Source organism: Delphinus delphis, chromosome 2 (genome assembly GCF_949987515.2).
Source record: "Delphinus delphis chromosome 2, mDelDel1.2, whole genome shotgun sequence".
NCBI lineage: Eukaryota > Metazoa > Chordata > Mammalia > Artiodactyla > Delphinidae > Delphinus > Delphinus delphis.
In genome coordinates this window covers 41258946-41271366 of record NC_082684.1, presented here as the reverse complement: position 1 = coordinate 41271366, position 12421 = coordinate 41258946, and the positions used below count along the sequence as shown (strand labels likewise).

At 35.2% G+C, this 12421-nt stretch overlaps 1 protein-coding gene across 1 annotated transcript in view; it reads right to left on the bottom strand.

The window, feature by feature from the left end:
* C2H14orf39 (chromosome 2 C14orf39 homolog) overlaps positions 1–12421 on the bottom strand; it is a 52894-nt gene that overhangs the window by 23462 nt on the left and 17011 nt on the right. Inside the window, exons 5-10 of the mRNA XM_060003428.1 lie at positions 6122–6309; positions 5987–6029; positions 4176–4296; positions 3142–3233; positions 1338–1471; positions 209–285 (exon numbers count right to left, since the gene is read on the bottom strand). Of these exons, the coding sequence (XP_059859411.1) occupies positions 209–285; positions 1338–1471; positions 3142–3233; positions 4176–4296; positions 5987–6029; positions 6122–6309 (655 nt within the window). The remainder of the gene's footprint in view (positions 1–208; positions 286–1337; positions 1472–3141; positions 3234–4175; positions 4297–5986; positions 6030–6121; positions 6310–12421) is intronic.

Sequence of the window (12421 nt, the reverse complement as noted above, 5' to 3'; positions counted from 1 at the left end):
TTATTTTTAGAAGTAACGGAGAAGGCTACAGTATGTGCTCAGGCTGCCATATTGAAACTCTTTTAAGTCTTTTAGATCCTGAGATTGAACTAATGGCTACTTTAATATATTTATAACACACACACACACACACGTCCTAAATGCAATACATTCACTATCTCATTTAATGCAAGCACTTAATTTGTACTATTAAAAAAGAAATACCTACCTGAGTATCACTTTCTTTTTGTCTGAAGTCAATACTGGCAAGTTTTGACTGCTTCACAGAACTTTCTTCTTTTTTATCTAGGTTATTAAATGGTACTACTTCAAATCAATTCCAGAAATAGAATCAAATAGCATGCCCAATATTTAACCTAATCTTGTAATTTTAAAAAATCAAGTTACATTAATATTTAATTTAAATTAAAATAAAGAATTATGAATCACTACATATTCTTAATTCCTCAATATATATAATAGCTATTACAATAACCATGAACGTAAAATGAAAAACAGCTGACAAAAATAAATAAATTAAATTTAAAAAAACAGCTGACAGGGCTTCCCTGGTTGCGCAGTGGTTGAGAGTCCGCCTGCCGATGCAGGGGACGCGGGTTCGTGCCCCGGGCCGGGAAGATCCCACATGCCGCGGAGCGGCTGGGCCCGTGAGCCATGGCCGCTGAGCCTGCGCATCCGAGCCTGTGCTCCTCAACGGGAGAGGCCACAACAGTGAGAGGCCCGCGTACCGCAAAAAAAAAAAAAAAAAAAGGGAAAAAAAATAAAATAAAAAAACAGCTGACAAAACTACATCTTTATAATGGGACTACATCTTTATAATGGGGAATCAAAGAACAAAGAGTGGTGATATTAATGACTGGGGGACTAAAACAGCCAATACAGTTAACCTAACACAATGTAGTTAATCTATCCATTGAATGAAACATTCAAATATCTCAGTGACTAAGTCATAAATATCATTATCACAAGTCTGCCACTCACTTTAATCATACATACTGATAATACAACCTCTCAAATGAAAAATATATAATTATTCATCCTCCCCTGACAGCTGGAAACCAGGCTGAAACACTTTTTAAAAAAATATCGGAAAAAAAAAAAGAAAAAAAAAATATCGTATGAGTGATTTCTTTCTCAAAGAGAAAAATGTTATGTATAGAAGGCACATCTTGTTTGCTCTCAGAAAAAATCAAAGTGGCACTTTACTGAGTCTATAGGTCTCCAGTATTGTTTGCTCTTGCTTACACCAAATGATAACTAAAGTTGCTCCTTTCTATTTCTTCTTTTAAGTGTTTTCAAAGAAAACTAAGTTTTTGAATAATAAACAGATACTGTACCTTTAACTCTTGGTTCTGAAGGATGCATCTTTATTGGTTTGACTAATTTCTGAGATTCATATGGAAGAAATAATTGACTGCTTTGAGGGGTTTTATTCAACACAAGTACATGCTGTTCATCTTTTTCAAAAATTCTAAAGAGTGAATTATAAATATTAGCTAAGTGAAAAATTAACATATTTTAAAGCTAGAAGAGATACTTAGATATTATATAGTTAAAACGCCTCAATTTGCAGATAATGAAAAGAAGTTCCAGAGAATTTAACAAACCTGCCCAATATTATTAAATTACTTACTAGTGTCACAACTAAAATACACGTTTCCTGATTAAGTCCAGTGCTCTTCTCAATGTACCACACCCTCATTTTTAAAACATAATCATTTTAAAAGACTTTCTAAACCTGTGAAAAACATTTTAAACCAAAACTGTATTTGCAAATAGCATGCTTTAGATTTTGAAGTACTACTTCAAACTTTAAAAAGATTTATTCAGAAAAAAATCAACTAGCATGAACACAGACATCATTAAAGCAATATTACAATCATAAATGGATCTCTTAAGTATTTTACTGGAAGAATAATTCCATTGAATTTTTCCTAAATTAGAGAAATAATTTATATTATTGATAGTTAAATAATAATGTAAATACTGGTATTATTTGATAATAACTATGAAAATATAAGTAAAAATAACTAAAGTTATGTAAGTTTCTCTCAACAGAGAATTTTTATATTAAAAAGTTATCAATAAAGTGAAATTCTGTACATTTCTGTATTTTTCTAATCAATTTCATTATAAAATTAAAGACACATTACCATGGATGTGAGACGTGGGAGTGGGGAAATCAATAAAAATAACAGATCCAAGGAAATAAGATAAGGGAAATTAACTTGGGAGAAGAGTGTGTTGAAAAATCAGATTAAGAGCAATATAGCCTGAGAAGAGGAATTTAAGATTTTAAAAGGGTATAGGCAGAAAGAGAAAAAGTAGAAAGTTTATCAAAAACAGCAACAGTAATACATCTATTTTTCTGTCACACAATAACAGACAAAATCAATCTTTTCTTTTTAAGTGCCTCCACCACTGATGTCTATTTTATCACCATTAGGATGAAAGACAAGGAAACATATGATGCCACAGATTCAGTAACATTTTGTTTTTGATTTTGTTTTTGCAGTATGCGGGCCTCTCACTGTTGTGGCCTCTCTCGTTGCAGAGCACAGGCTCCGGACGCGCAGGCCCAGCGGCCATGGCTCACGGGCCCAGCCGCTCCGCGGCATGTGGGATCTTCCCAGACCGGGGCACGAACCCGTGTCCCCTGCATCGGCAGGCGGACTCTCAACCGCTGCGCTACCAGGGAAGCCCTCAGTAACATTTTGATTCATCTTCACTCTCTGTGGCAAAGGAGAACTGGTCAAGCTGGTGACAGGATGATAAAAAGGCAAATACATTGCTGTTCCCATCATTTTTCCTCTTGTTTTACTCCTTTTGGTGACCCATAATGGAAAACTGGATGAAATGTACAACTGACAGGTTACAGAACAGCAAATGGGCTGCTGCTACCCTATTTCTCTCTACACATTATCCTTTACCTTACTAAATAATAAGCAATTTTGAATATTAGTCCATAATATTTAAAGGTATAAATTAATATTTTTTGTAAGAAATGAATAGAAAACAGCCTGCACAATAAATGTTTATAGATACTATGTAAATATTAGTGGCTTGGGCTAGAATATGTAATCAAATTTTAAATGCAGAATAACTGTTCATATAAAATCCCATTTTAAAGTTTACTTATACCTTTCTTTCGATTCCTTTCTCTTTTCTATATTTTTATTTTTTTCTTCCCGAGCTTCTGAAAGATTCTTCATTTCATAAAGTCTTGTAATCTGCTAAAAGGAAAAATGATAAAGCAAAACAAAATAATTACCTGCAAAGCATTAAGGATAAACATATGGTTTATCCTAACTAATGAATATGATTTTTTCTACATAATCACAAGACATATTTTTGGTAGTATTAGCAATCTTTTAGTGAAAAGAGTCAAAATTAACAATAAATCATACTCCTTTTTTCTTACAACTCCATTAGCAAACCTATTAGATTTCAATGAACTTTCATCTTCTTTTTTAAAAAGGACAGTCAGAAGCAAAGTAGACATTGATTACCTACATAGAGATGTAGTTACCATATATTTTAAAGAAAGTAGCATCCACTTTCTTCTCATTACTAAAATGATATTAATACTACTTGGAACCTCATGCCTATGAATGATAAATATACCATCTTTACACACTTTTCAGAAAATTTAGAAAATCAGCTATTCAACTTTTTTTCAAGATTTGGAAGTGACTTTGATGGGTTCTCATATCCATCAATGAAAGCCACATTTCAATACAATATTAAAAATGTATTCATGAAGATATCATGCACCATCAATCTTAAAGGCTAAACTAGCTTTATAAAGATTATAGTCATAAATTTTCTAGATTAAGTCTTTTAAATTATTTACTGCCTTGTTCTCTTTTTTGACAACACTGTTGTAAGCTCTGCTAATGCCTTTAAATACCTATTATTAAGCTCCATCTTGTTCCTTCCTATCTTCTTTCCTTAGCACCCAAAGAAAGTTAAACTATTTCCCAAAACTCAGAGCTGAATACACTCAATACCTAAAACACATTTTGGCTTCAATGGTAATCTGAGGCAAATAAATTATTATAAGCTCTTCTCCATATCGAGGCTCTTTAGAAACAGCTCTTCTTAGACATTCATCTAACACACCATTACACTTATACATTAACACATATATTAGAAACATATAACAAAATTAATACCTGGTTTAAATAATTAATTTCTATTTCCACATCATCTACTTCTTTCTTCAATTCATATGATCTTTTGGAAAATTTGTTGGCATGTTTAAGAGTATCTTGTGTCTTACATCTCAAATTAACCCTTTTATGTTAAGGAACTATGTTATACAAGTAACTTTCACACTTACATACACTATATAAAAATAATTAGTATTATGTAACATTATTTGTATATGTACCATATAAGCAATATTAATAACAATATCTGAAAATAGCTGTAAGACTAGTACAAACATTTGGCAAACTGACAAAGACAATTTATTGTTCATCTATGTTATATATTTAGCTTAAAAATAACATTTCTTCAAAAATATGTGTCAGGATTTTTTCTTTCAGTTAAATATTTCCACAGGGTGGTTTTTTTACTTTTGGTTTTTACCCAACTTTATCATGTCCTTTGGCATGATGAACATAATCAATTCAGGTCCAAACTTAACATCTTGTGTTTCTATAATTTATTTGTTCCAAAGTTAACATTAAAAATCCACTCAATTTTCCTTTTCTTGCTGTTTAAGGCCCATCAGTGCACCCTGCAGAACTCAAAAGAGAGCTGCATCTTCTATCTGAACTTTCTGCTTGAACTGGATTTATACCCAATTTCAAGTAGAGAATTTCTCAGCTGTTAATAGACACCCTGCATGGTTATTAGCTACTACCATTTCCTAAGTTACTCTACAATCCATTTAGGAGAATTTAAAAATGAATAAAACAGTGTCAATGAACAAGAATTCCAGAGAAAATCTTTATCAGACCTTTCCTATTTCGCTAAAACTTATGATTTATATGCTAGCACATGAAATTTCAGATGAACATTATTTATAATGCTATGCTGTTATCAAAAGTATCAATTTAAAATTTCAGATATAGACATTTAAATCCTAATCTTCAATTCTCCCTACCTCCATCACCTCTTCATGTCATGTAATCTTATGTCTCATCCGTTTCTACATCCAACTCCCTAAACCCCTGCTGTGCCTTATGCATCTACCAACCTCTGCCTCTTCCTAAACACAGAAGGGCAGCAAATGAACAACTAAGTACAGAATAAGCTAAAACCCAAACATGGAGAGAGCAAGCAGCAAAGGAGTTAAAAGGATGATTTGGGATGAAGTAGAATGAAGCAAGGTAGAATGCAGGGATAAAGAAGACTTAGTACAAACAGTGGAGTTATAATCTGATAGGAAAGCATATGAAGGATTGTGGAGGTTGGAAGAGGATTAAAGTTCCAAGTTCATCATCAGGGAAGGTCTCCTTGACAAACAGATGAGACTTAGACCAATTAAGAATTACTTAAGCATCTAATACAATGTCACTGTATTACTTGTTTACATGTCTGTTTCCTCTACTAAACTGTGAGCTCCTTATAAGAAAGTTCTGTATCTTCTTGAGTATTGCCTGGCACAAAGTAGGTACCCAATGAATTGTGACTCACCTCCTTACCATCTTCCATCTTAACAAGTAATAATCAATTGATTTAATTGGAACTCTTTGGTAAGACAGAGCAAGATGACTTTTTCATTGGTTTGGGTGATAAGATATGCCACTTAAAGACAGATACATATACCACTTATTGGCATTAAAATTTCTTGCTTCTGATGACATGCACATGTATGAAAACTAATCCCAAATGATCTTTAAAATAATCTCTAAATTTTTTAATTAAACAAAATACCAAATCAATGTGATTCTCACAAGGAAATGCAATAACAATTAAAATACAGAAATAATACTTATCAAATAAAAATTCTAAGTAGAAATACTACTGTGGATACATATGTAATGTCCAACTGGTAAGTGATGGAAAGGGAGCAGGCACTGAAAAACAAAGTCATATTTTAGACTAATTTATTATATTTTTATTACAAAAGTAATGTTATTAAAACAGTATGTAACAAAACCATTAATACCTAAAAATTCCATAAAAATAGTTTCATTCATTTTTAGTTGTTCAGTACATGCCAACACTCTGTTTTGAATTTCTTCATGTTCTCTTTTCTTCTCATAATATTCATGTGAAAGAGGTGTTTCTGAGTATTTTTGTTGGTATTGCTTTAAAACATCTTTATACTGACATATATAACTGTGGTACGTTTTTCTGTTAAAATTAAAAGAAATGATGTCAATATAACAAAAGTATATCTAAAATCACTTGTTAAAGTCTACTAAATTAAGCATAACAGACAAGTTAAAAATCTACTTATTCTGCTTCCCTCAATACTGTCTGTCCTTCAAACTTTTTTCTTAACTCTATTACACTTTTCAATTCTCTACTCTTTTTCTCCACTACCTGAGTTACTCACTCCTTAATCATTTTCAATTAAACTTCCACTTCCACCAGTTTAATGAAACTACCCTTCCCAAGGTTATCAATGATCTAATTTGTCCACCTTAGTGATCTCTTTTCACTTTTCATCCTAAATGACACTGCAGAACCTGGTTCTTTTGATGACTTCTTGAATCTCTATCCTCCCTGAGTTCTGAATCTCTATTCTTCCCAGTTCAGCTACCTCTATAACTATGCTATTAAATCTCTTCAGTTTTCTAAGCTAAAGTTATCATGTTCTAGGTGATAGAACTCTGGGGTCACAAACATTCTTGTATACTCCAGAACTATTTTATAAGAAAATTTCAGCACCGTTTGGAGGAACTCCTTCAAGTACAACTAAGGTAGAGGTGCCTGGTCATCTATTTCGGAACCAGTCTTGAATGAGATGGTCAATTCTTGCAAAAGGATATTAACTCTTCCTTCTCATTTGAATTTTGCTTGATCTACAATAGGGGTCAGTTACTATGATCAATGGGCCAAATCTAATCTGCCACCTGTTTTTGTACAGCCTATGAGCTAAGAACAATTTTTATATTTTTAAATGATTAAAAAAACAAAAGAATAATAATGTTTCATGGCATATTAAAATTATATGAAAATCAAACTGTAATGTCCATAAATAAAGTTTTATTAGAACACAGTCAATCACTTATGTACTGCCTAAAGTTGCTCTTGTACCACAGTATCAGACTTGAGTAGCTGTGACAAAGACTGTATATTCCCACAAAGCCTGGAACGTTTACTATATGGCCCTTCACAAAAAAAAGTTTGTCAGTCCTCATCTACAACACTGAACATGTTCAATCCAGGTTCATTGCAAAAAACATATTCTTGGGAGGAGAAAAAGATGGCAGAGTAGAGGGACGTGGAGCTTACCTCCTCCACAAACACATCAAAACTACATCTACAAGTGGAACAATTCTCACAGAATACCTACTGAAAACTTGCAGAAGATCTCACACAACCAAAGCTACAAGAAAAATTCCCATGTAACCACTGCTCCTGCAGAAGGGCTGAAATCTGAGCCAATTACCTGCACTTCCGCTTTGGCATGGGGGTGAGGCTCGGGCAGGTTCTTGTGCAGGCAGATTTGCGAGCACACGTGCATGCCTAAAGGACCTCTGAGCTCATTATGAGCACTTCGGCAGTGGATGTGGCCCCTCGAGGGCAGCGCTAACAACAGATTTCTTTGTGGGCGTGCACACCAAGTAGCAGGTGGCATCACAGAGTTGCATGTCCCAGTGGACAGCTCCTATGGAAGAACACGCAGTGCCTCCTTTCTCAGAGGGAGAGCTCCCAGTCCCACCTACCTCACATCACAGCTTAGAACCGGATCTGGGGGCTTCTATTCCAACAACTGGGGAGCAGACCCTGACCCTGACAGGGCTGTGACAACCACCAGAGCAAAGAGGAGGCCCCACCGAACATCCAGTGCAGGCTCTGGTCACCACAACACCAAACACATCCCCTATCAAGGGGACAAGGGCCAGCACAACCTGAGGAAAGTCTTGGCAAGCATCCATACCACAAACAGCCCTCGCACTGAAAATACTGCACTCACACAGTCTACACAAGGGTCACTCCCACATAAAAACAGACCTTCAAGATCACAGTAGATAACTGTTTCTCCAAAATTCATAGAGTTGGAGAAATATAAGTAAAATGAAAAAAGCAGAGGAACTACTCTGAATTAAAAGAACCAGAGAAATTCCCTGAAAGAACAATGAAACAGACCTCTCCAATCTACCAGACGCTGAGTTCAAAACGGAGGTAATAAAAATGTTGAAGGAACTACGAAAGACTATCAATAGAAATGCAGATCACTGTAACAAGGAATTAGAAACTATAAAAAGAAGCCAATCGAAATTAGACAACTCAATTTCCAAAATGAAAACTGAGCAAAAGGCATAAATAGTAAACTAAATAATGCAGAATAAGAAGTGATCTGGAAGACAGAATAACTGAAATCACCCAAGCAAAACAGCAGACAGAAAGACAAATGAAAAAATGAAACAAAGCAACATACGAGATCTATGGAATAATAAGAGCAAGCCAATCTACACATAATAGGAATCCCAGGAAAAAAAGAAGAGAAAGGGGGATCAAAAATGTTTTCAAAGAAATTATGGCTGAAAACTTCCCAAACCTAAAGAAGGAAACAGCAATACAGGTACAGGAAGCACAGAGGTTCCCAAACAAGATGAACCCAAACAGTCCAAATCCAAGACATATCATAATTAAAATGGCAAAAGTGAAAGATAAAGAGAGGATTCTAAAGGCAGCAAAAGAAAAAACAAAGAGTCAGTTACAAGGGAACCCCCATAAGGCTACCAGCTAATTTCTCTAAAGAAACTTTGCAGGCCATAAAGGAGGGGCAAGATATATCCAAAGTCCTGAAGAACAACAACCTGCAACCTAGGATACTCTACCCGGCCAGACTGTCATTTAGAATAGAAGGCGAGATAAACAATTTCTCAGACAAGCAAAAACTAAAAGAAGACAGCAATACTAAAGCTATCCTAAAAGAAATATTGAGAGATCTTCTCTAAATAGAAAAGAAGCAGGAATCAATAAAAAAGGTAAACTCACAATAGTTAAGGCAAATATATAAAAGGATTGAATATCACTTAAATAAGCCAGTACATGGATTAAAAAACAATCAAAAAAATTCTGTGAAAGCAATTATAAATACAATGAAGAGCAAAAAGATAAACATGAAGGTGTAAAACAGGACATTAAAATCACAAAATGTGGGGGAGGGGAGTAAGAAAATGCAAATCTTTTAGAATGTGTTTGAGCTTATATGACTATGATTCTAAAGGAAGGAGATACAGTTATGAGATAACATACTTGAAAACCAGGATAATCACAAATCAAAAACATAAAATAGATTCACAAAAAACAAAAATAAAGGAACTCAAGCATAATACAAACCACAAATGGAAAAACAGAAAGGGGAGAAAGGAACAAAGATGTGCAAAATGAACCGGAAAACAAGGTTTAAAATGGCAATAAATACATACTATCAGTAATTACTTTATATATAAATGGACTAAATGCACCAATCAAATACATAGAGTGGCAGGTTAGATAATAAAACAAGAATCTACAATATGCTGCCTACAAGAGACCCACTTCTGGGTGAAAGACACATATAGATTGAAAGTGAGGGGATGGAAAAAGATATTTCATGCAAAAGGAAATGACAAGAAAGTGGGGGTAGCAATACTCACATCAGACAAAATAGACTTTAAAACGAAGGCCACGAAGAAAGACAATGAAGGTCAACATATAATAAGATGATCAATACAAGAAGAGGATATCACACTCATTAACACATATGCACCCAATACAGGAGGACCAAAATACATAAAACAAATATCAAGAGACAAAAAGGGAGAAATTGATGGGAATACAACAATAGTAGGAGAGTTTAACACCCTACTGACATCAATTGACAGATCTTCCAGACAGAAAATCAATAAGGCAACAGAGGTCCTAAATGACACAATAGAACAGACTTAATTGATATCTACAGGACATTACATCCAAAAAAAAAAACAAAATACACATTCTTTTCAAGAGCACATGGAACATTCCCTAGGATAGACCACATACCAGGACACAAAACAAGCCTCAACAAATTTAAGAGGACAGAAATTATTTCAAGCAACTTTTCTGAGTGCAACGGTATGAAACTAGATATCAACCACAGAAAGAGAAATGAGAAAAAAATGATTACATGGAGACTAAACAACATGCCACTAAAAAACCAAGGGTCAGTGATGAAATCAAAGAGGAAATTTAAAAATACCTCGAAACAAACGACAATGAAAACACAACCATACAACATCTATGGGATGCAGAAAAAGCAGTTCTAAGAGAGAAGTTCATAGTAATACAGGCCTTCTTCCAAAAACAAGAAAAATCTTTTTTTTTTTTGCGGTACATGGGCCTCTCACTGCTGTGGCCTCTCCCGTTGCGGAGCACAGGCTCCGGACGCGCAGGCTCAGCGGCCATGGCTCACGGGCCCAGCCGCTCCGCGGCATGTGGGATCCCCCCAGACCGGGTCACAAACCCGTGTCCTCTGCATCGGCAGGCAGACCCTCAACCACTGCGCCACCAGGGAAGCCCCAAGAAAAATCTTAAATAAACAACCTAACCTACCACCTAAAAGAATTAGAAAAAAAAAACAACAAATAAAACCTAAATTCAGCAGAAGGAAGGAAATAATAAAGACCAGAGAGGAAGTAAATAAATGGAGATTTAAAAAAGAAAAAAATCAATAAAACCAAGAGATAGTTGAAAGGATAAATGAAATTGACAAGCCTCTAGCCAAGCTCACCAAGAAGAAAAGAGACAGGATACAAATAAATAAGAAATGGAAGAGGAGAAATAACCAATATTGTTACGGGGATGAACAAATCTGACTACATGTTGGATCTGTTTCTCTTACTTTAACCTTTGCTTCCTGCTGCTTTTGTTCACTAAAAGGTTACTGTCTATACATAATGGTCTGCTTCAGGGAACCTGCCCCTCTGCCTGAATGTTAAACCAAAGTGCCTTTGTTCAGGGAAACATCCTGACCCTGTCCACCTATTAATGGCTGCAAGAAAGAAGAAATTAACACATCCCCTTCCCAAGGCTGGCTATTCCAGGAGATATCTGCAAGACTTATGGCCTTTTTACTTTACTTCCTCACCTCTGTCCCCTCTCTGTTCTATAGAAGAAACTGGCATCCAGACCCCAATAAGATGGTTCTTCTAAGACACTAGTCTGCCATCTTCTTGGTCTGCTGGCTTTCCGAATAAAGTCACTATTCCTTGCCTCAACACCTCTTCTCCCGATTTACTGGCCTGCCATGTGGCAAGCAGAGTGAGCTTGGACTCAGTAACAACACCATAGAAATACAAAAAATTACTAAGAAAATATTGTGAACAGTTATATGCCAACAAATTTGACAACCTAGAAGAAATGGACAAGTTGCTAGAAATATACAGCCTGCCAAAACTGAATCAAGAAGATAGATAAGTTGAACAGACTGATCACTAGAAGTGAAATAGAATCTGTAATAAAAAAGGCTCCCTGCAAACAAAAGTCCAGTACTGGATGGCTTCACTGGGTTATTCTACCAAACATACAAAGAACTTATATCTATCCTTCTCAAACTCTTCCAAAAGACTGAAGAGGAGAGAACACTCCCAAAGTCATTCTATGAAGTCACCATCACCCTGATACCAAAACCAGAAAAAGACACTACCAAAAAAGAAAATTACAGGCCAATATCTTTGATGAATGTAGACGCAAAAATCCTCAACAAAATATTAGCAAACCAAGTCCAACAACACATAAAAAGGGCCATACACCATAATCAAATCGGATTCATCCCAGAGTCACAAGGATGGTTCAACAAACACAAATCAATCAATGTGATACACCACAACAACAAAAGAAAATACAAAAACCACATGATCATCTCAACAGAGGCAGAAAAAGCATTTGATAAAATTCAACATTTATTCATGATAAAAACTCTCACCAAAGTGGGTATAAAGGGAACATAACATAATAAAAGCCATTTATGACAAATCCACAGCTTACATGATACTAAATGGTGGAAAGCTGAAAGTCTTCCTGCTAAGTGCTGGAATAAGACAAGGATGCCCACTCTCATCACTTTAATTCAACATACTATTGGAAGTCCTAGGCACAGCAATCAGGCAAGAAAAAGAAATGAAAGGCATCCAGATTAGAAGGGAAGAGGTAAAATTGTCATTATATGCAGATAACATGATACTCTACAGAAAACCCTTAAGACTCCAAACAGAAACTACCAGAACTGATAAACGAATTCAGCAAGGTATCAGGATACAAGATTAAT